Raw genomic sequence first — 23,178 nt, forward strand, 5'->3', positions numbered from 1 at the left:
TCAAAGTCATTTAAACAAGGTATATTTTACCAGGGTTTTAATATACTTATTTCATGGCTTTTAATACAGGGCATTAAAACCATGGTCATGAAAATCCCATTAAATAGTAAGAAATAATGGGTGAATTTTAATGGTGACCTGTTAAAACTCTGTTAAAAACGTTTGAAAAAATTAAGGCCAATTTCATGAACCTTTTAATGGCACGTGCATCCAGTAGTGATTCTTCTCTCGAGCGCGATCTTTTTTCAAGTGTAAGATCATTTGACATGCTGAGTGCAGAACATCTTATCTCGGGAGCACAATATGGTATTTCGATCACTCGACATGCTGAGTGCAGAACCCCTTTATCTCGGGCGCAGAGTATGGTATTCCGATCACTCGACATGCTGAGTTCAGAACATCTTATCTCGGGAGCACAATATGGTATTTCGGTTACTCGACATGCCGAATGCAGAAAGCACAATATGGTATTAAAAAAAAAAAAAAAAAAAAAAAAAACAAAAAAAAAAACAATATGGTATTTTGATCACTCGACAGCAGAACACCTTATCTCGGGAGGACAATATGGTATTTCGATCACTCGACATGCCGAATGCATAAAGCACAATATGGTATTTTGATCACTCGACAACAGAACACCTTATTTCGGGAGGACAATATGGTATTGCGATCACTCGGCATGCTGAGTGCAGAAATCGGGCGCATGATACATTATTTCGGCCGCATGACAACTAATTTGGACCACACGGCATATTAACTCGAGCGCTCGACTTGTAATGTCGAGCGCTCGCGACAATTTATTTTAAAATGTAAGTGCGTGTCCTAAATTTACTATTGTGGTGATGTAATTTAAGCTATTTAAACCAGTTTACCGAAGATGTAAATACGCTAAGTCTTACCTTTTATTATCCTTCAGTTGTAGAGCACAAATGCACATTCGGAAAAAAATATTCCAAATAGAAATAATTAAAATCCCTAAATGTTCGCACCACAGGGAACTGTGATTAAGGGTAGAAAACAATTTTCAAGTTCCTTGATATTATGTAATTTGTGCAAAATTATGTTAACATAGATATAGGTACATTCAGTTCATTAAACGTATATTTGTCGCCTTCACTTAATTTAAATCAACCGTCTTGCTCAAGATGACCCTTTAATACACGTGAATGTTATCATGTAATACAACATGCCAATCAACATACAACGAATACAGTGTTTATTTACATTGGTTTTTGTTTAATATTTCCTGTCCTCAACCTATGCAATCATGCCAAGTAATTACATTTTCATCTAGAATAAAAACCCTTATTTCGTCACGAATGGAATGTATCATCCGTAAGATCAATATACGACAGTGCATATACACATGTATGCATATGGGGTTATAAATGGCGTCGTTGTCGTTAAATTTTATACATCATAAGAAATTGCATCCAATGGAATTTCAACGTTTGATGTTTTAGATGAAGGATGTCCTTTATTCTTTAATTTCAGGTCTTTCTCAGAGCAGGGTAAAATTCTTTTTTCGGTTATATAAAAGACGTGATGTCTCTATGGAATACATGTTTTTGAATTTGTTTAATAAACCATGATTTCTATCAACACTTCTCATTACTTAAATAGATAAAAACACCATTGTCGGAAAGGTTTGAATGATCTAAGTAAATAACAATGAAAAAGACTTAGAGTATATGAAATTTTGGAATCACCAGTAAAAATATAATAGCAAAGCCGTGTGGTTTTTTTTCTGCTATTGCGTCATCCACTAGTATTATTTCATCATACCATGCAGGGTTTAAAAAAATTAACAGTGACAAGCCTGCATGAAAAGAATTTACAAATCCATTGAATGCCTCAAGCTGTTACGCTCAGACTGAATGAATTGCATCATCAAATATGCGCTACGTGAATTAAATAACGTTGCACACTGTGCATTATTGACCGAGGTGATATATCGACCCGTTAAATACAATAACTGTGTAACTGCGTGTATATTGCCTTGTTAAAATTTGTCCATGGTTATTTTACGGGTTCTAAAATTTCAGAAAAATGTGGTATTTTATACTTTCTTACAACTCAATAAAACTGTTTAATACCTGTCTATATAAATGTTATATATATTCTTATTTCTTACCTTCTGTAAAAAGTATTGAAGGGTTTATGAGTCATTTAAAACCTCATTTATATTTAAACATTTATGTAAAGCCCATGTAATTATGAAAAAAAAATATTTACAATCATTTGCGCTGCATCTAACGTTATTTTCAATGGCTGTTTAAACCTCTCAGTGTTTGTTTAAAAAGTAACTGAAATTTCTGATTTGTTATGCCTTTTTGATTTCCCATCTCTATAAATGAGCCGCGCATGAGAAGACCAACATAGTGCGTTTGCGACCAGCATGTATCAAGACCAGCCTGTGCATCCGCGCAGTCTGGTCAGGATCCATGCTCTTCCCTAACATTTTCTCTAATTCCAACAGGCTTTGAAAGCGAACAGCATGGATCCTGACCAGACTGCGCGGATGCAAATATTGTTTTTACGTGTGTGCGGGGTATGTTTTCTGTGACATGATATACACGTATAGATTGTAATTAAGTACCTGAAACTTAGGTCTAGCTTAAATAATTAAAGAAATATTCCCTTTCTTTTTCATATTCTTCACATTTACGACAAAACTTTATCTCCCCTTTTGCACTTACCTTATCAATTTTATCAACATTTAAGTCTAAAACTTTGAAGATAATTTTATGCAACCTGGTGTGATAATAGCTGACAATGTGTAGAATGAGTTCCCTTTTTGTACTTAATTCATCACATTTCTTAACTTTACAGTGAACCATAATCGTCATTAAAATAATCTCCAGTTCTCTTCGTTCAATGGTAAATGCCACCACTACATTAAATCTAACGATTGATGGCAAGTACAGGAAGTGTAGCAAACTAACTATAACTATTTTAATAAAAGAAATCTCCTGTTTCAATTTTTTACTTATAAGACAATATCTTTGACTCCACTGTAAGCAGATATTTTAAGCAAACACCATTTTGTAGTTGAGTCATATGTCATGCTAAATAATTTCAATTCAAGGACATCGCTTTATCGTCTAGTAGTGGTGCCGCTTTGAAAGCATTTAGGCCAGGGATGGTAAAGATATGGCCAGGCAGGTTATTCCACAATACAACTCAGTGAGGAAAAATGAACATTTTATTGTGATCTGAGGTGAGCTGTACTGGCATTGCTACTTGTAGAGACCGTACCATAGCTCTCATACTTTTGATTTTTCAAATAAAGTGATTTTTACAAGTGCACCGGTTACGATAAAAATGTAAACAACGGACTCTGTCTATGAACTTTGAATGATGAATGACGTCGATCCAGTCATAATACTGATTGACAGTGAATGCTAATGACTCCATGTGTTGCGAAGGTATTTAGTTGTAACTGTAATTTCATCAATGAAATCCTCCAAAACGGTAAAATAATACTTATATTGGACAATCTCATCGTCTTTGCCGTTCGGCAGTGCAAAAAGGCAAATGATAAAGTTTCATGGTAAGTAATATTTCACCGGTATGCCAGTGGGTAGTTCTGTACTCTGAAACACGTCAGAGAAATTTGGGCAGATTTGACAATTATGACGTTGCAATTAAGATTATATTTTTTCTTTCACAAATTTGCCTTAGTAACAAAGCGAATACGCCGATATCCGAGTTCACGATTATGTTCCATTTCACGCAATGTAATCCAGCAATTGAACTGCATAGCTATTAGCTACTGCTGTTATAGGGAAGTGTAGAAGTGTTCGCCTTTGGTGAGAGGTCCTGGTTCGAGTCCAGTTGAGCTTAACTTAAGTATTCGCTAAAGCATAGTTTTGCTGTTAATTAACTGTTCCAGATGTTCTAAATTTTTAGCACACAGTATCAGGATCAGTATTAGCAATCCAGACAAAGTTGAATGTTAATCAAATGCACCCAATTAGAATTTGACTATATTATGTCCTTTGATGTTTATGCTCCCATGTTCAAGAAGATTACATTCTTGATCACAAAATTTTCGTTATCATGAAAATATTAATGCTCATAATCCGCATTCTGGTTAAATTATTGTCTATATTTCTGTTTTGAGAAATTATGGGACTTTCTTCATTCAAGCTTTTAACTCCAAACCTATGATTTGAAAAACTTAGGTACTATCTCTACTACTTGGACAATTGATAGCAACAAGATGATGGTAGATTTCATTAAAAAGGTACTATCTTCTATGTTTAAGAGAACGTCAACCAAGTCTTCTTGCATTTCTGCAACACTGTAAAAAGGTGAGGAATCACTTGTGAACCATCGAAGAGCACGACGTTGAACCATTTCTATACTGTGCGTGTTTACTTGGTTTTATAGATGCTAGATAAATGATGCTTATTCAGCTACTGTGGACGGACAAGAGTTTTGCATGCTAGGGTTTAAGCATTTTCGTTCGTTGTTGTTGTGTTTCCCAAGAGTTTTCTGTGCATTTCTTGTGATGTGTGTCTTCCGCTTTAGATCTTTAATTAAGTCAACATCAAGATACTTTGCATAGCTGAAGATTCTTATACATTACCATGGAGGAAATGTTTTTGTTATACTCCCCGAAGGAGAGGATAACTGAGGATAACTCAAAAAGTATTGGAGGTACCAAAATGTAACTTTACGTAATGACAGAGCTCATTGATAGGAAGTGCAGTGATAAGGAACCATAACTCTAGGTGGTCCCACTTTTTGAACTACCTTCCTTTTTTGGGCATTACCCAAATACTACGTAAGTTATTGACTTCATACTTTACCTATTGATAGAGGTTAGTGAGAGGGAGTGCAGTAACAAGGAACAATAACTCAAAGTGGTCCCTTTTTTGAAAACCTAGTCCTTGGCATAACATGAATACTATGTGCTTGAATATGATGACTTGATACTTTTACATATTGATATAGGTCAGTGAGAGGGAGCGAATTACATGGAACCATGTCTCTAGGTGGTCATTTTTTGAATTGTCTCCATTTTTTAAAAACCTTGTCCGGGGCATAACTTGAATACTATGTAAGTTATTGACTTCGTACTTTAAATATTCATAGAGGTCAGTGAGAGGGAGTGCAGTGACAAGGAACCATAACTTTAGGTGGTCCCATTTTTGAAATATCTCCGTAATTTAAAAACCTTGTTCTGGGGTATAACTTGAACATTCCTTTCTTGGTAGTGTATATATTTGCTTTAAATTCATTTGGTGACCCTAATCAAAGTCTGACGAGAATACTGTCATGCAACTTTCATACATTTAGATGTAACATTATTAACAACTTCTTGTCATCTTACTTCATCAAGTATCAAGTCCTCTGCTTTATTCTGCAATAAATAAACTCGTGTTTTCCCACCTCACAGGTACATTTCTCCTTTACACATCCTCCGTGACTGAAAAGCCCCTTATGCCACAGTAATTTCGCGGAGCATCCATCGGCGGTACTGCCGCCTTGTTTATTGATGTGCAGTGCCTGGTATCTGGAAGAATCAAACTCCAAGATGTTTAAAGAGGATTTTGTTTTCTTTGTCAGAGTTGATAAGCAGACTACAGTAAAAATCGGACAGTCCGAGTAGTGGGGTACCGGTTCCCCTCCAGGAGCCACCAGACCGTGGTTTCCGAGGCGATTTCGGTATGACTTGAAGACAGGCGATTCCGGTATGACTTGAAGACGAGATATCATTTATGTAAATTAGAAAGTGCAGGGACTCAATGACAGAGCCTTGTGGAACACAGCCATTACAGGAAATCCTTTGGAGACTACAGACTGATATTTTACAGTATAAATGTCTTAGACCACTTAAGGACTTGTGAGCAAGTACCATACTCTTGACGTTTCAGAGGAAGTTTGATTGACCTTTTGCCAAAAGCTTTACTGAAGTCAAGCGGGACGAAGTCAGTTTGTATAGGTTTGGAAATGTTGTTAATCGGTTCAGTACAAGTTGATGATATGGGCCGATTATGTTACCAAGGTCTCCCTTTTTGAACAACGGGCAAACAAAAGCTTTGGTCCAGTCTGCTGGAACAGAACCTGTTGAGAGAGATGTCTGGAAGATTACTACATCAGCCATGTCATTACCTTGGACTACTGGGTGCATACGGAATGGTTCTGCAGCTTTGTATGCCTTTCAGATAGCGAGCAATTTGAGAACATACATTCTTTCAATGGGACTTTTTGATATTATTAGACACTGGTTATGTATTGGAATAAAGGCTTTTAAGTTTTAAAGACAGTTTTGTTTAAGAAAAAGTGGTGATTTGTTGATGAATACGTATCGAAGCTGTTTATTTAGTAGTTTGGCTTCACGAGTATTGTTTGATTTCAAGATTCTTAAAGTTGGATCTCTAAGACGGGAAGTCCCTGGAAGTCTTCTTTTTAGTATTTGATCAAATAATGATATAATATCTGAGTAGCAAATAATTTTGGAGCACCGTTGTCAGTCAATCTTATTTTTTCTAATGGCATAGTTAGACTCGTTTTTTTTCATATTCAAATAAAGTTTGTCCCGTTTATGTATGATTTTTTGTTCGTGCGGTAGAGGTTTTTTTTTGTAACATAGAAACACAATATTCGATTGTATGTGAACCTTTTTACCAATATGTCATCAACTGAAAGAGAATCAGAATCCTACAGAATACGTTTTTGGATTGAATGAAGTTTCTTAATTCAGGTCAGTGGTCTTTTCTGTGCATAAGTATATTATGAGGTTTTTGATTCAGTATGTTTAGTCTTGCATTAACAATGGTTCATATAATGTCATGTCAAAAATTCCAGTGGAAATATTTACTCTTGATTCCTAATACGCAATAGTATGATGTGACTGTGCGATAATACGATTCGAAAATGTGAATACAAGATGCGGAGACGAGATATCAATATCGCACCTTCGCATCGTATTTCTTTCTTGGCCCAGTTGTCTGGTGGTTTCAAGTTATTTTCCCGGAAATGATTCACATGACAGGCCCTGTGACCTTGACCTTTAATAGACTGACCCAAAAATCATAGGGTCTCTACTCTGCATGTTCAATTATCCTATGAAGTTTCAAATCATTCGGATCAAGAGGTTTCAAGTTATTGATCAGAAAACGGTTTTCCTGTTCAGGTCCTGTGACCTTGACCTTAAACGAGTGACCCCAAATCGATAGGGTCATCTACTCTGCATGAACAATCATCCTATTAAGTTTCACATTCCGTCAAGTTGTTCTCAATTACTGACGGACATGTTTTTCAATGTTCAGCCCTGTGACTTGACCTTTTAATAGAGTGACCCCAAAAACAATAGGGTCATCTACTCTACTGACCAATCATTCTATGAAGATTCAACATTCTGGATCAAGTGTTCTCTAGTTATTGATCGAATTGGTTTTCAATGTTCAGGGCCCTGTGACCTGACCTTTGACGAGTGACCCAAAATTAATAGGGTCTCTACCTTATGACCAATCATCCTATTAAGTTTCAACGTTTGATCTTATTAATCATGAAAAAACTGTATTTTAAGTATTTTAATTTCGTCTTTATGTTTGGGGCTGTTAAGTAATCGAACGTGAAAACACGATTCGAAATTGTGATTTTGATATCGCGTTTTCGCATTGTTTTCTCGTTTTTGCAACGTAATATCGAGCATTCGCATCTTTTTAACAATTGTTTCGCCTGTTCGCTAATCTTGATCACGGTTGATTGTAAAATCTTCTAACGGCACCGTCTATATTAAAGGTGGTTAAGTAGATTTTGGTCAACTTATGGATTTTATGAAACTTTACCAATTGATCATTTACACTTATTTGTGTTCATCGAGCTCTTAATAAACATCAGATTTGTACTGGAAGTATTCTTAAACTTTGATTTTCCTATCCTGGTTGCCCAACCAAGATAGCGTTATTTTAGCACAAGTATAAATTTAATAAATACACTTTGCCTAAGGATTGTTATGAATATAAGCATTACTGTATTAGAGTTGTAAAAGATTTGCATGGACAAGAACATATTTTGCCAAAATTCACTAGAAATACAAGTGTATAAAATTATTATTACCTCCCTTTGTCTTGGTTGCGCAACCAATACAGATTTAAAATAAATTAATTCCGAAGCTACACGTTGTTTCAAAACTTGCCTTTTGTTTCATTTAGTTGAAATATTCTAATACATATCAAATGCAAATGTAAACTAGGATTGTTTTGATATCAAAAGAAATCTAGAAGATGCTTTGCAAAAAGGCCATGTCTCCCCAATGCAAAGTGTATAGCAAGAAGTCATAGTAGTCGGAGCGAAAGTCAAAGAGACATGATGGTTGGGCAATAGGGATCATCTACTTGGCATGTCCAGTCATCCTGCTAAGTTTCAACACTCTTGGCCTAGTGGTTCTCAAGTCCTTGTTCAGGCTCCTGTAACCTTGACCTTTGATCGAATGACCCCAAAATAAATAGGGGTCATCTACTCTGCATGTCCAATCATTCTATTAAGTTTCAACATTCTAGGTCAAGTGGTTCTCAAGTTATTTTCCGGAAATGATTTCACATGACCAGACCTCTGTGACCTTGACCTTTAATAGACTGGCCCAAAAATCAATAGGGATCATCTACTCTGCATGTCCAATCATCCTATTAAGTTTCAACGTTCTAGGTCAAGTGGTTCTCAAGTTATTTTCCGGAAATGATTTCACATGACCAGGCCCCTGTGACCTTGACCTTTAATAGACTGACCCAAAAATCAATAGGGGTCATCTACTCTGCATGTTCAATTATCCTATGAAGTTTCAACATTCTGGATCAAGAGGTTCTCAAGTTATTGATCAGAAACGGTTTTCCATGTTCAGGTCCCTGTGACCTTGACCTTTAACAGAGTGACCCCAAAATCGATAGGGGTCATCTACTCTGCATGAACAATCATCCTATTAAGTTTCAACATTCCGGGTCAAGTTGTTCTCAAGTTACTGACCGGAAATGTTTTTCAATGTTCAGGCCCCTGTGACCTTGACCTTTAATAGAGTGACCCCAAAAACAATAGGGGTCATCTACTCTACATGACCAATCATCCTATGAAGATTCAACATTCTGGGTCAAGTGGTTCTCTAGTTATTGATCGGAAATGGTTTTCAATGTTCAGGCCCCTGTGACCTTGACCTTTGACGGAGTGACCCCAAAATTAATAGGGGTCATCTACTCTTCATGACCAATCATCCTATTAAGTTTCAATATTCTGGGTCAAGTGGTTCTCTAGTTATTGATCGGAAATGTTTTCATGTTCAGGCCCCTGTGACCTTGACCTTTAGATGACCAAGAGGGTCACACTCCATAAAACATTCAACTAGGGATCGGTTACTACTCCTAGCATGCCCTACAACTCTATGAAGTTTGAAGGTTCTAGGTCAAATGGTTCTCCAGTTATTGCTCAGAAATGAAGTGTTACGAACGGACAGACGGACAGGGCAAAAACAATATGGTGGGGGGGGGGGGGGGGGGGGGGGGAAAGACATAATAATCCACTTTTAAAACACTTTTGTATTAAAAGGAGATAATTACAAAATTTCATAAAAAGTAATAAATCATACATTTCCAATAGGTATCCAACTCTATGTAATGGGTCTTTTTGTTCCTTAAATAAATTTCTAACAGAATATATGAAAACTGAAAAATGTCAGAAAATGTTGCTCAAATGTGATAGACCACCTTTAAATTGCATGTGGGTCCGTCTCCTAAGTCAGTATAAAACTTTACTTATATATTCTTATCCTTCATGAAAAACATTATTTCTTCTTCGCCGTCCACAAACAAATCGCACAAAATTTCGTTCACAGTAGAAGCGAGTTGAATGATATAAAATATTTTCGTGAATGAAACGCGGAAGTTAGAAATATCTTACTCGAGTACTCAAAAGCATTGAAATAAAACAGTGAAATGTAAACACAGATTTGAAAGATAATCTTTAATGTAGTTTAACGTATCATAAATAAAACGTTAATCTACAGAAATTAAAACAGTGTTTAATCATACCTGTAGCTCATCTTCAAATAGACATTTACGAATTAAGTGTATTGTGAAGTGCCAGGATAATAGATATTACAAGGGGGTCATCTTAAAATAATTCAATTATACTGTGTGCGGTAAGTTAAATTAACATATAACAGTGATAATGTTGGTCTTATTATGCCACAACTTTACTGTAATGTTATTAAACATAAGAAGTTTTGCATCCTGTGTCCGTCTTCCGTCGTCGTCCGTCGTAAACAATTTCATTTTTAACATTCGAGTTTGAAAACAGATCACGAGGTTGAATCCAGAATCTAGAGGCCAAATGGTCTGAAACTAATTAGACTTTTAGAGGATCTACATCAATTCTACTACTGGGCTATCTGGCCCAATCGTAAAACGGCTTAGTCAGAATGGTTGTCTTAAAAATATCTGGACCAAAAACCAGGCCACTAGCTCTCTAGAAGCATTTTTTTCTAGCTGCTATATCTCAAACATGGCCAGAACGTTTATTTGTTTCGAGGCTGAGTCAAAAACCAGAACACTACGTCAAATTGATAGAAAAACATTGTTAGCACTCTACTTAAAGGATGGATACCGGAAACCTGAGATAGAGTGTAAACAAATAATTCAGTAATGAAATCAGCTAATAAACAATGCGCGGTAAACCTGAGTGGTTTATAACTACGCATAATAACGTCAAAGAGTTGTTTATTAGACAATAACAATGTTATATACAAAAATGTGCAAAATGCACCTTCTGGTATCTTTATCATTTAATAAATCAAAGATCACATTAATTTCGGGTTTCGGCGAAACAAAGTCACGTGATTGAGATTATATGAAACAAAGTCACGTGATTGAGATTATATGAAACAAAGTCATGTCATTGATTATATGAAACGGGAGACGAATACGTCGTTATCAGCCAAAAAAGTTTTACTGCAATTTATGTGTACAAGTAAGGTATACCAAGTTTTATAACTAAATTTATATCTACATTTGTACCTTAAACCCAGTTGTAATGTTGGCTTGTACGTGTTGCTGCCCTCGGTCACGCATCTCTTGCGATCCCCGGTGATCCCCGGCAAGTCGTAGATGGACATGGTCTTGGCTGGGTTGTTTCTCATCCACATGTCCTGAATGGTGGAGACGTACCTCTTGAAGAGACCAAATACAGAGCAATCCAGCGGCTGTAATTTGTGGCTGAAATGAGGCGGAAAGGACAGCATTACGATACCACACACTATGTACCCGGATAATCTTGACTCTGTTCAGCGACCCTGACTCAGTGCCAACATGGCTGATGGAAAGACGATGTATGTAGTTACTTTTCTTGTCTTTTTTCATGTTTTATGTGTGTGTGCATAAAACTTTTAGTAGCTATAGTATCCTGTATTGGTAACATGATTTGTGTACTAAATATTTTGTTCGACAAATCACTTTATGTCGCTGGAATTCATTAAAATGTACCCGAAAAAGTCTTCAAAATGAACATTTTTATGTTTCCGACTGTTTTAAAGTACCAGAAAATGCAGTAATACCTTACTTTTCAACTGTATTAGTTCAATAAACATCTCTATGACAATGTGTAACAGTTTCAAAGTTTGAAATTCATTTTATAGCTTAAAAACTGTATTGATTATGAGGTGGGTTTGGATTTGCTGATAATTCCTGACTGGTATAGGGAACAGTGCTGGATAAATACGAACTTAAATGGATAAATACCTTACCAAACGAAAACATAGTTGTTCGTACATGCTTCATGTATGAACCATAGATGCTCGAAGTTCTGTGACATATGTGATGTCATATACAACGTCATAAACAAATTACTTGCAATGTAACAACTTACCCTGTGTTACAAATAATCCCCGGTTGTAATGGTTTTTAATTCCCTGGGATGCTGTTGCCTACTCTTTATCTGAGTCATAAACATTATCAATTCTTCCAACATATTCTTGTCTACGTGACCTATGTACTGTTGATCTGTACTGCAAGGACATCTCTATCCTAACCTTTTGTTTTTTGTACATGTTGAATTCATAGTATGCAGAGCCTTAGACATATGTTCTTGTCTCGGCAGTCTGATGGTGTTCCAGTGGTTTTGACTCATGACATAACTGAGCCACATCAATAAATACGATATTAGCGTCCAGCAGCTTGGTAATTCTGGTTTTCCTAGCAGGGTGGTTTGCATGCTTACCAGAAAGCTTTCTGGCTCATAGATTTGCTATCTGACCAAGATATAACTTCCGTTAACTGGATGTCATTTATTTGGATTAATTGCTGCGTAGAACGGGCGATTTTGGTTTCTGTTGGTCTTTTTTCAGCGTAAAATCTATAGAGCTATATATTAAATAGGTATTTATAGAAATTAAAATTCATCTTTACAGTTTTTTTTTAGTGTGAAATGATAGCTAAGTGCACCAATTTACTAAATATATTTATGTTTTTCCTCTTGTCCATGTAAAATAGAAATATTTGATATTTAAAAAAAACTGACCTTCCTTCTAAAAATATCTGAAGCTAAATGGACAACTTTTGTATTGACAGTTTTTCATTGATTTGGGGATTTACTAAATTAGGGCCTATAGTCTATATGAAATGTCTCAGCAAGTAGATAATTTCAATAGAGTATAGTGTAAGTTTAGTCTACTTTCAACACTTTGAAATAGCCTATAACGAACTTCCTTTTGTCTTTTAGTAAATTCAAAATCCAAGACTAGCCAAGAGTCTAAAACTCCTGAAAAAATCTCAATGGCTTTATCATAAGCTTATAAAACCATACAAAAAATTGACATGAAAGAAGTTATTAAAGATTTTATAATCTAAACAAACCACATACAACATTTTACCATTGTAATCTCAGCAAAACCTCTGACTGACAGACAGCAAGTGATCACAATTAATTCTTAGCGTTAGACGGACAGACGGACGGATAATCACAAACAAACGTGTATTACTCAGTGGAACTGAATGTTGGACACTGTTATTAAACAACTAAGAAATGTATTGTGACTAATATATTTTATTTAGTATATATTCAATTATACTAATATAGATCTACTGAATAAAGAATTATATTGTAGATATATTTAAAGAATTATATTGTATATTAATGTAATTGAAAATATATGTGTGGCCGTATTAGTGGTCAACGATATTCGTTGATAGTAGTGGACTAAGTCCAGATTTAATTGTCAAGGCGATGCAGTATTTGACCGCCCGATACACTTCCTACCTCTATCTATCTATCTATCTATCTATCTATCTAAGTTTAATAAGGGTCCATCCGCCCGTAAGGGCACAATATAGCTTTCGCTATGTAGGGTATAGATCCCCGGCATGTCACCAGGCATGCTGTTAAAGATGCTTTTTGAAGCCAAAATGGTGAAAATTTACCTCTACGCAATTTCCGTAGAGTATATGCCAAAGATAAATAATTTTGATGCCAAAAGTGGGTCACTGTCGCGGCCAATGAGACAATGACCTCCCTGTACAACAACAATTGAAGTTGCAAGGTCGCCCTAAAGGGCGTGAGGCCGTGGTGCAAGGTCCCGTGGTTGAGCAAACTCCCACTCGCCCTACGTGAGGTGAAGTGAGTAGTCGGGGTCTTCTCCGCATGCCGTCAGTGGATTCGTCGATGTACTGGCAGGTCTTCTATCTGGTCTACACGACTGTGCCACCCAGAAGTGTCCCGCGAAGATCTGCCGCAGCGTTCTGTTGTTCACTTGCCGTCTATCGCCATGCAGGGGTTCCATCATTACCACCCGAGTTGAATGGAGCCGGGTGGCCGTAGCCATTTTGGCTCCCCCGGGTAGAGTCGTTGGAAGTCTGCATGGCCCATCCTCGTCGTCCAACATTTGCAGGGCCTCTCCCTCCAGATTAGTCAGGACACCGACAGCTGTCTTGGCTCCACATCTGTCGATGCCCTGTGCCTTCTCCGCGACGTGCACGCTCTGGAGGGAAGGAGAAGCCCGCCCGATACAATACTGTGTCTCGGTTTATATATGGTCAAAGGTAGAACAAATACAATTGATTGGTTAATTAAGGAATAAACAAGTTCTCAAAGGAATCAAATACGCTAACCAATTAAAATATAGTATAGTAAAATTCTGACCAATGACAAATGGCGTATAATCTTAACATTAAGTAGAATTTCCAAAATGGCGACGTCCTTACTGAAAATGACAGAGAATTAAATACGAATGAAAGTAGTAAGAGTTCTGTCCTATTACACATTGAATATTTTCCACGCATCAATGCACTCAGTTCAGGTGATAATTTTTGATTGTAAACGAGAGGCCCCAACAAAAGTCATTTTAGTTGTGTAAACAGTTTAATTTGTAAATTAATGTGAATATCTGAAGTTACCCGCTTACCTTGTGTACAACAATAAAAAAACACATTATAGTTTGTTTAACGTAGCTGACCTGTAACCCAAATCGTCAAATAACGTATTCTCCATATGTTTTTTTCAGCATTTTTCTTTTTTTATAATGGAAAGCAATGATCGTGTTAAGCTACAGTTACGTGTAGAGAATGTCCAGTTGCTTACATATACATAATTACACGGAAATTGCAGAGAGTCATTACCGATCCACTACCTTAAAATGTTGTAATTACATTTGATGACAGCAACTTGGCTTTTTGTGTTACACTATTTGTAGCAAAGAACTCCTGAACAGTCAGAGAAATGCTTCAAAATTTGTAAAAAGTAAGAAACACTTTCAAAATGATTAATTGAAATGATGAACAACATATGTTGTTACACGTATGTGATACCAATTTAACTTTTTTATGTAATTTCTCACTGTTGGACATATGGGAAAATTAGACCCATCGATTTTTCGCACGAGTGAAAATATTTTATATAGCGCAAAGAAGGAGTCCTTTACTTTATTTCAATTTATGGAAAAAACATTATAGGTATTTTACCTTTGCAAACGATGTGATGATATTAAAGGAACTGTCTTTCTTATGAATATTTTATTTTTAAAATGAATTTAAAAGAAAATGGTCTGTTTTTTGCGTATACTTTATGTCTGTCTACCTTAGATACATAGTAAAATATTGATAAGTTGCTGAAACTTCCTCTGTTTAACAAAGAATAAATGGTTTATTGTTTACCCTCGAAGACCATTGCAAACGACTTAGTAATCTACAATGACGAGATATAATCAAAGCGCTGACAGCACAGAAAGGTTGAAACCCGCATTTGATGTGCAACAAACCAACAAACCACACTTCCATGAAACAGTATAACATTCAAACCGTTTGCATCCATGTTACATTATATACTAGAAATGCTGCTCTGACTAAAACCATCAAGTGTCTTGAAACACTCTGACGAGCTGGGTATTAAAAACACAAATATTCACAACGAGAATGTAGATAATAGAAATATTAAACCCATGTATTTTACGTAATTCGAGTCTGTTTTACTTTCAGAAAGCTTGTGAGATTCAACTTTATCAAAAAATGCATTGCTTAGTACATATTTGTCGTAATCTATATTTTATAGCAAAAACAAAGCGTATGAAAATGAGCATGCTTGCTTTGATCACATGACCAAAACAATTCTTCATCATGTGACCAAAATAAACTATAAATAACCTACAAAAATAGTACCATCCGCGTAGATCTATAATCGGTATTAAAACCAAGTTGCGTCTTTTGTAAACATTTTAAATTAAAACTCAGTTCCTGCTAGAAAAGTGAATCGAAATTTTATTATTATAACAACACCAACGAGCTTATTTTGGTCAAATGACATGATCAGAAAACATCTAACTATCACGGCGTGCGTTAATTCTATCTCAATACGATACTGAATGATAAAATTGCACCCGTGTATCCGTCGAAGTTTGTAGCATAGAAATGGGTTTATGGAAAGATATATTGCATGAAATCAACAGAATAGGTGTCATCTTATTTATTTTTCATAGAGAAAGATATGATCCTTTCATAATATTTACGTAAATAATTTTTATTTGCACGACTTAGGAAAATAATTGCAGCCGTAACGAAGGGGGCGAAAAATTCGTACATGTTTCCCGAAAATACGAACATATGCACTTCAATTTGATTTAATGTTACATTGTAGCTGGTGTTTGTGACTGACATATTATTAAAGGATATAATTAATTCGAAAGAAACATTATTTTTAACAAGTTCGCCTTTTAATCGCCGGTAGATTCGCGGTGTTTTCGTCTCCAAATATTCACGTACTGGCGTACGATTTCTTCTCGGATAATTATATAATAGCGGGATCCGGAAGACTGCAATGAAATCATTTAAGACAATTCAAACTAAGTTTAAAAAAATTCAATTTTCAATATTTTAACAATAAAATCCGTAAAAAGATCCTTTGGAAGCATAGAATGCAACCAAGAAGAATAATAGCAGATTCGGTTTGATTGAGTCTGTTCATGAGAGGTAATGAAATGTGCAACACCTCTTACGCCCTCTAGCACCGGTTTAAGCAGAATTCTATTACACATATGTTGAATGGACTCCACGATCCCAAAAGACCAGAAAATATAACAACACTAAAACATGCATGTTGTCATGATTTTGAGGCATATTACATTAATCTAGTGTGTGTGTGTGTGTGTGTGTGTGTTCGGGTTTAACGTCTTTTTTAACAATTTTTCAGTCATATAAACGACGGTGTCTACTTGTAGCAGTGAGCACAATGCCCAACTTAATAGTGCTGCCTCACTGGAATTTCACGCCGTAGACACGTGGCATGATACCCCACCCAGTCACATTGTACTGACACCGGGCTGACCAGTCCTAGCATTATCCTCTTAATGCTGAACGCCAAGCGAGGGAGCTACTAGTACCATTTTTACGTCTTTGGTATGACGCAGCCGGGGATCGAACCCACGACCTCCCGCACTCGAAGCGGACGCTCTACCACTAGGCTACCGAGGCGGTCTACAGCTGAATGACTGAATGCAACCTGAAGATCATGATGCGTGCTGATATTGGAGACAGTAGTAGTTGTTTTGATTGTTTTAAAATTGAATAAAACATTTAATTCCATTGTAAATATTCTTTTATGGTTGCTTTTAATTTAAGAACTATTCTGAAGTGTCTTTTATCTATGTAATTTATGTATAATATATTCATAGCCTGCTTTTACCAAGATGAGATCTCATTTGAAAAAATTTAAAAAATCACCTGTCAAGGTCACAGGGGCCTGAACATGGAAACCCGTTTCTGATCAATAACTTGAGAACCACTTGACCCAGAATGTTGAAACTTCATAGGATGATTGGACACGTAGAGTAGATGACCCCTATTAATTTTTGAATCACTTGATCAAAAGCTAAGGTCACAGGAACCAGAACTTTGAAAACAGTTTCCAACCAATAACTTTAGAATCATTTGACCCAGAACCTTCAATCACGATGATAGGAATTACAGAGTAGATGACCCTTAATGTTTCTGGGGTCACTTGACTTAAGGGAAAGGTCACAGAGGCTTGAAGATGGAAAAAAAACTCTTTCTGGATCAATAACTTGACAATCACTTGACCCAGAATGTTGAACCTTCATACGATGATTGAACATGCAGAGTAGATGACCCATATTGATTTTGGGCTCACTCGATCAAAAATCAAGGACACAGGGGCCTGAACATGGGAAACGGTTTACTTGAGAACCACTAGACGCAGAATTTTGAAACTTCATAGGGTGATTGGACATGCCAAGTAGATGACCTCTATTGCAGCCAACCATTAGTGTCTCTTTGTCTTTCGCTTCTATCCTCTATTGACTTCTTTCCTGTTACGACTATGCATTGGGGAGACATGGGCATCGTCTAATTTGAGGAGGAGGGGTATATTGTAAATATTAGTGTTTGATGATGGATGTTGGTCGGTCTGTAGACCAATCGGTTTCCGGATGATAACTGGAGAACGCTTGGACCTAGGATCATGAGATCGGGAGATTTGTCATGACCAGCAGATGACCCCTATTGATTTTGAGTTCAGTAGGTCAAAGGTCAAGATCTTATTGACAATGGAATATTTTTGCCAGAAAACTAGATTATGCTTTGATCTAAGATCACATTTGATACGGAGGTCATTTAAGACTGGTAAATGACCCATAATTATTAAATTAAGGTCAATACGTTAAATTTCCAGTAGGCAGTGACCAAACCATTTCTGTTCCTTGTCAGTTACTTCTTGCAAGTGTTCTACAAGCTCTTCTTATAACTAGAATCTCCAAACATCACATAATTAACAATTAGTCCATAACTTTTGCTCACATTTACTGTTATTCCCTTTGTTCCAGTAAAAGCAGCGTTTTCCCATTGATTTGTTAAAAAATGCTTATAATTCAAAAAAGATTTTGAGCAAGATTAACCAAACCTCACAAAATTTTCAGTAAGCACATGAGCTTTGCTCATATGTTATTTACTCCCCACTGACAAAGTAAAAGCAGAGTTTTACCCCTTTATTTGGTAAAAAAGGTTGAAAATTCTTATTAATCAAAAGTAGTTTAACTAAAATCACCAAACTTAAGCTAACTGTTCATGCCCATTACCAGAAGCTGTCAACCGCTGCCCACATCGGTCCTCTCAGTGCTTTGATTTTAAACTGGGTCTGGCTTTGTGTTAAAGCTCTCAGAAGAAATAACATTTGCACATTTATTTACTACTGTATAGCCTATTAACATTAAACAGTTAACAGTTTGAAAGAAACGTAACATTACGCTAAAGATCTACAGAAAATGCTATTTTTTAACTGCCAGTGTGCCATAGTTTCTCTTTCGATTTTCTAAAGTTACACACCATTAGAAAGCTTGCTTCGGAGCTTTTTAAAGATGTGATTTATTTTCTTTTATCATGTGCATTGAAATGATAGTTAAACCTGACCAGGAACATTTACATAGAAATTATGTAGAGAGATAAGCGGTCAGTATACTCGTAAAATAATCAAATCAAAGGTGGTCAGTATACTCGTAAAATAATCAATAATCAAAGTAGTGCGAAAATAGAACGGCGGATTAATCTGCTTCAGTGAAAACTGTCATTATTGAATTCTTGCAGCATCCAGAATACGGTTATAAAACGTTTCACCGCTTCGCGGATTCAACCTAAAATCGCAACAAACATGCCTGAATATATTTCTTACTACAAAAAAGCATCACCATGAATTGTTCAACACATACACATCTCGATACTCTATACCCATTGTGTTAATTTTACGGTCTGTTTTGCTGAATAAATTTGAACACAATGGGTATAGAGTATCGAGATGTGTATGTGTTGAACATTTCAAGGTGATGCTTTTTGTAGTAATAAATATATTCAGGCATGTTTGTTGCGTTTTAATATCTCGTCAGTGTATATTCATTTAGCTATTGTTTGATATTAATTTCAGTTTTCTAGGTGAAGAAGAAAACGGTCTTTTTTAAGCATTTTGCAGATGAGTAAAGGTTTTATTTCGTTATCGGAAAGACTCGAATATTCTCGTATATTTCTGTCAATTCTTACGGAATTTAAGCTCCTTAACGGTAAAGACTGATTTCGTCTCACCCGATAAACTGCTCACATGTACGGATTTATAAAATAGTGGAGGCCCCATAACATCTTAAGGATCGAAATTTAAAATTTCAAGAAGAATTTCGAGTTTGCATCGAATTTGGATCTTGCTCGAAGCTGGAAACTGATATATTCAGTGTTTTATTCGAGCCAGCATTAAACATCCAGTCTGTCGAAAAAGGAATTCTCAAGGAACTGATTTCAAGCTTGAATTAAAATTCAAGCGTGTAAGAAGAAAAAAGACTTAAATGTTTCAAAACGTTGAAATTTGAGGCGGCATATTTTGGGCAAGTTAGAAGTAGAAGATCGAAATTCAAATTTTTGAAAGGATGACGTTGAATTTCGCTTACACTGAACTTCACACAAACTCGGAAATCGAAATTAAAATCAAAAGAAATCATCGAATTTCGAGGCAGAATTGAAATTAGAGCCAGCAGAATATCGAAATTCAAATATTTTGAGCTAGCATGAACTTCTAGTCAATCGTCATTTTGCAAATTAAATTGCGATCTTTAAACTGGCTCTTAATTCAATGCCTGCTCGATATTTAGATTGAAAATTGGACCTTGATTTTCGAACTTGTTCGACATGCAGCGCTAGATTTTCGAAACGTCGAGCGAGCTGGCTCGGCACTAATTATTTGCTCGATATTTGACTTTAAAAAAAAATCAATATCAATCTTTGAAAGGGCTGTTTATTTGATACAAGACTGAAATTTGGCTTTTGGAATATTATGAATATCGATCATAGAGTTGGCCCGAAATTAAAGGCTATTTTTAAATTTGACGTTTTTCGATCTTCAGGGTTAGCTTGGGATCAAAATTTGACATTATGAAGTTGAATTTCGATCTTCGCGCTGGCATAAGATTCTAAGCTAGTTGGACATCGCTCACGACATAATAATAAATGTCACACCCTATAAACGACTGTACTCCCCCTCTTCCTCTTGCGAGTAATCAAAACAATAAACTGACAGCTAAAAGGTGAAAAACAGCATTTTAAAGTGACTGATTTGCTTTGAAGGTATTTATATTTATATTTTATTGGAAGCTGAACATGATTTGTTCCTGTATATAATGTGTTATTCTGATTACAGGTATAATTATAGCAAAAAACTCGATTAATCACTGATTTCGTCCAGAAATTGTACATTGTTGGCATCAAAAGTACATATTTTCTTGCTTGAAGAATGACCTACATGTAAATTCTACGGTTTCATGCATAAAGAAACAATACTAGTTTGGTAAAATTGAATAAAATCTTTGATAAATTCTCCAATTTGTTTATTAATGTCAATGAAAGAAGATTTGGTGTTATTTCCTGACTGTATACATGCTTGCTGTACTGGGCAAGTGCTTGCGACTTTCGTAAAAAGACTGTATGCCTGTTTGAGAGTGACTTATTTATAAAATATTGGTGTTTCTTATGCTCCTGTAGTATTTCTTCATAATTATAACCCGCCAACAAAATTTGAAGGAGGGTGGTATATAGCAGTCACCAAGCAGTCTATCTGTTCTGTCTGTTTGTAAATTCGTAAATTTGGTCAAGCAATTACTTCAATCCTATTACACCTACCTCTCTCAAAGTTTACACATAAACATCGGTAATATGTAGTGAATGTCCATCTAATTATTTTTCTTTTCTTTTTAGAGTGACGGTTAAAGGTGAAATATGGCCTGTTTATCGTGTCTGTGCCATAACTTCTTTATGCATTAAGGGATTCTGAAATAACTTGGCACAAATGTTCACCATCATGAGACCACAATGAGACGATGTGTCGCACACAAGACTCTTTTTTCTAGAATTTCAACAAATTGAAACCAATATATCATCGCATACAATTAATAAGGTGTTAAAATATGAACAGTAAATGGGGTGATTTGTAGTAAACGGCGTCAGATTGAATCCACTAATCTGTTGCGGATCGCTTTCTTGACAGCGTCGCACAGTAAACAGTTCTATTTTAGTTTTGTCTTTGTCTTTGCCATAAACACACGAAATTTAACATGAAACTTTTTTTTATTTTACTGAAATTAAATTCATTCTGCGAATGAAATAAGTCCCCATTTTACAAGCAGAAGTGCTATTAGAGGAAAATTTGAGGGTTTATTAGCTCACCTGAGCAATGAGTGCTCAAGGTGAGCTTTTGATCTCACTCTGTGTCCATCGTCCGTCGTCAACAATTTGACTGTTAACACTGTAGAGTTCACACTTTTGTTTCCACCTTAATGAAACTTGGTCAGAATGTTACTTTCAATTAAATCTTGGACGAGTTCGATATTGGGTCATCTGGGCTTAAAACCTAGGTCACCAGGTAAAATCAAATGAAAAGGTTGTTAACAGTCTAGAGATCATAATTTGGCCCAATCTTAATGAAACTTGGTCAGAATATTACCCTCAACAAAATCTTGGACGAGTTTGATATTGGGTCATCTGGGCTCAAAAACTAATCACCGGGTCAAATCAAAGGAAAAGCTAGTTAACACTCCAGAGGCCACATTTGTTACCAATTATTAATGAAACTTTTTTCAGAATGTTACTTTTGATGATATAAAGGTCGCGTCCAAATCTGGGTCAGATGGGTCAAAAACTAGACAACACTCTAGAGGCCACATTTATGACCATATCGTAATAAAACCTTTTCAGACTATTCATCTAGATAATCTATAGGTGACATTTAAATCTGGGTCAAGTTGGATCAAACACTAGGTCACCAGATAAAATCAAAGGAAAAGTATGTTTACTCTCTAGAGGCCATAATTATGGCAATACCTCTATTGCCTACCCACGACTACCCGCCGTGATTTGATAATCATTTCTCATACATTTATAGTTACCAAATAACAAACAGCTTTCGATTTTAATGTCGGAATTTGCCGTTGATATTGAAACAAAGACGAGGTACAACTCATGCCATTTTTAAAACAACGGAAGTGGATTGAGCCAGGCTTAGCAAGAAAACGACTAAATCCGCAAGGAAAGATTCCTGGCGTGTGCAAGCGTTATCACTGTCAAATGTAAATTATTTCAAACATGAGAAATAACGGTTAAATCTTGACTTAACACGACGGCACAGTATTTGTAATGATAACATGTTCATGTAATTATTGAGTTAGGTGGAATCGGGTAGTGAAACCATTAGGCTATTCGGGACAAAATAGTAGTACTACTTTTGAATCTTGTTGACTGATTTATTACCATGAAGTCAACCATGAATTACTAATAAGGACTTAATCGACTTTTTTGATAATGTTTTCGTCATCGTTTTCTATTTATACGTCCATTCGCAGGATACTTGCGGGTGCAATAGTTTTTTTGGTTGTTGGCAGACGGACAGACAGACAGGGGTCAACCTATAGTCCCCTCCTGTCTCATCTCGTCGATATTTTGAAATCGTCAAGTAATATTTCTTCGCGTGATTTCCATAGGGAATCGAAGATTAATTTCTTACATGACATAGTAGGGACCCTGTATGTTCTTTCAGTTCCTAATTCTGTATTTTATGATAGTATATGTGTGTAAAACAAACACTGAATATTTGCATGTAAACGATGCTGAAGCATTTAATTCATTATATAATTAAGTAGGTTAGCGAGTCACAGACACT

The 23,178-nt window shown here is 36.0% G+C and overlaps 2 protein-coding genes across 3 annotated transcripts in view; one reads left to right on the forward strand and one right to left on the reverse strand.

Moving 5' to 3' along the window:
- LOC123557435 (uncharacterized) overlaps positions 1 to 11,293 on the reverse strand; it is a 173,443-nt gene extending 162,150 nt beyond the window's left edge. Inside the window, exon 1 of one of the 2 annotated variants that reach the window (XM_053543770.1) lies at positions 11,019 to 11,293. In XM_053543770.1, the coding sequence (XP_053399745.1) occupies positions 11,019 to 11,242 (224 nt within the window). In that variant the 5' untranslated portion in view covers positions 11,243 to 11,293. Of the gene's footprint in view, positions 1 to 899; positions 1,263 to 11,018 lie in introns of those variants that run through there. The other variant, XM_045348884.2, reaches the window with a different exon arrangement.
- The window catches only part of LOC123557438 (uncharacterized), a 34,107-nt gene continuing 22,124 nt past the window's right edge, over positions 11,196 to 23,178 (forward strand). The window contains exon 1 of the mRNA XM_053543773.1: positions 11,196 to 11,329. Within this exon, the coding sequence (XP_053399748.1) occupies positions 11,317 to 11,329 (13 nt within the window). The 5' untranslated portion in view covers positions 11,196 to 11,316. The remainder of the gene's footprint in view (positions 11,330 to 23,178) is intronic.

The sequence above is a fragment of the Mercenaria mercenaria genome, chromosome 5 (genome assembly GCF_021730395.1).
Source record: "Mercenaria mercenaria strain notata chromosome 5, MADL_Memer_1, whole genome shotgun sequence".
Classification (NCBI taxonomy): domain Eukaryota; kingdom Metazoa; phylum Mollusca; class Bivalvia; order Venerida; family Veneridae; genus Mercenaria; species Mercenaria mercenaria.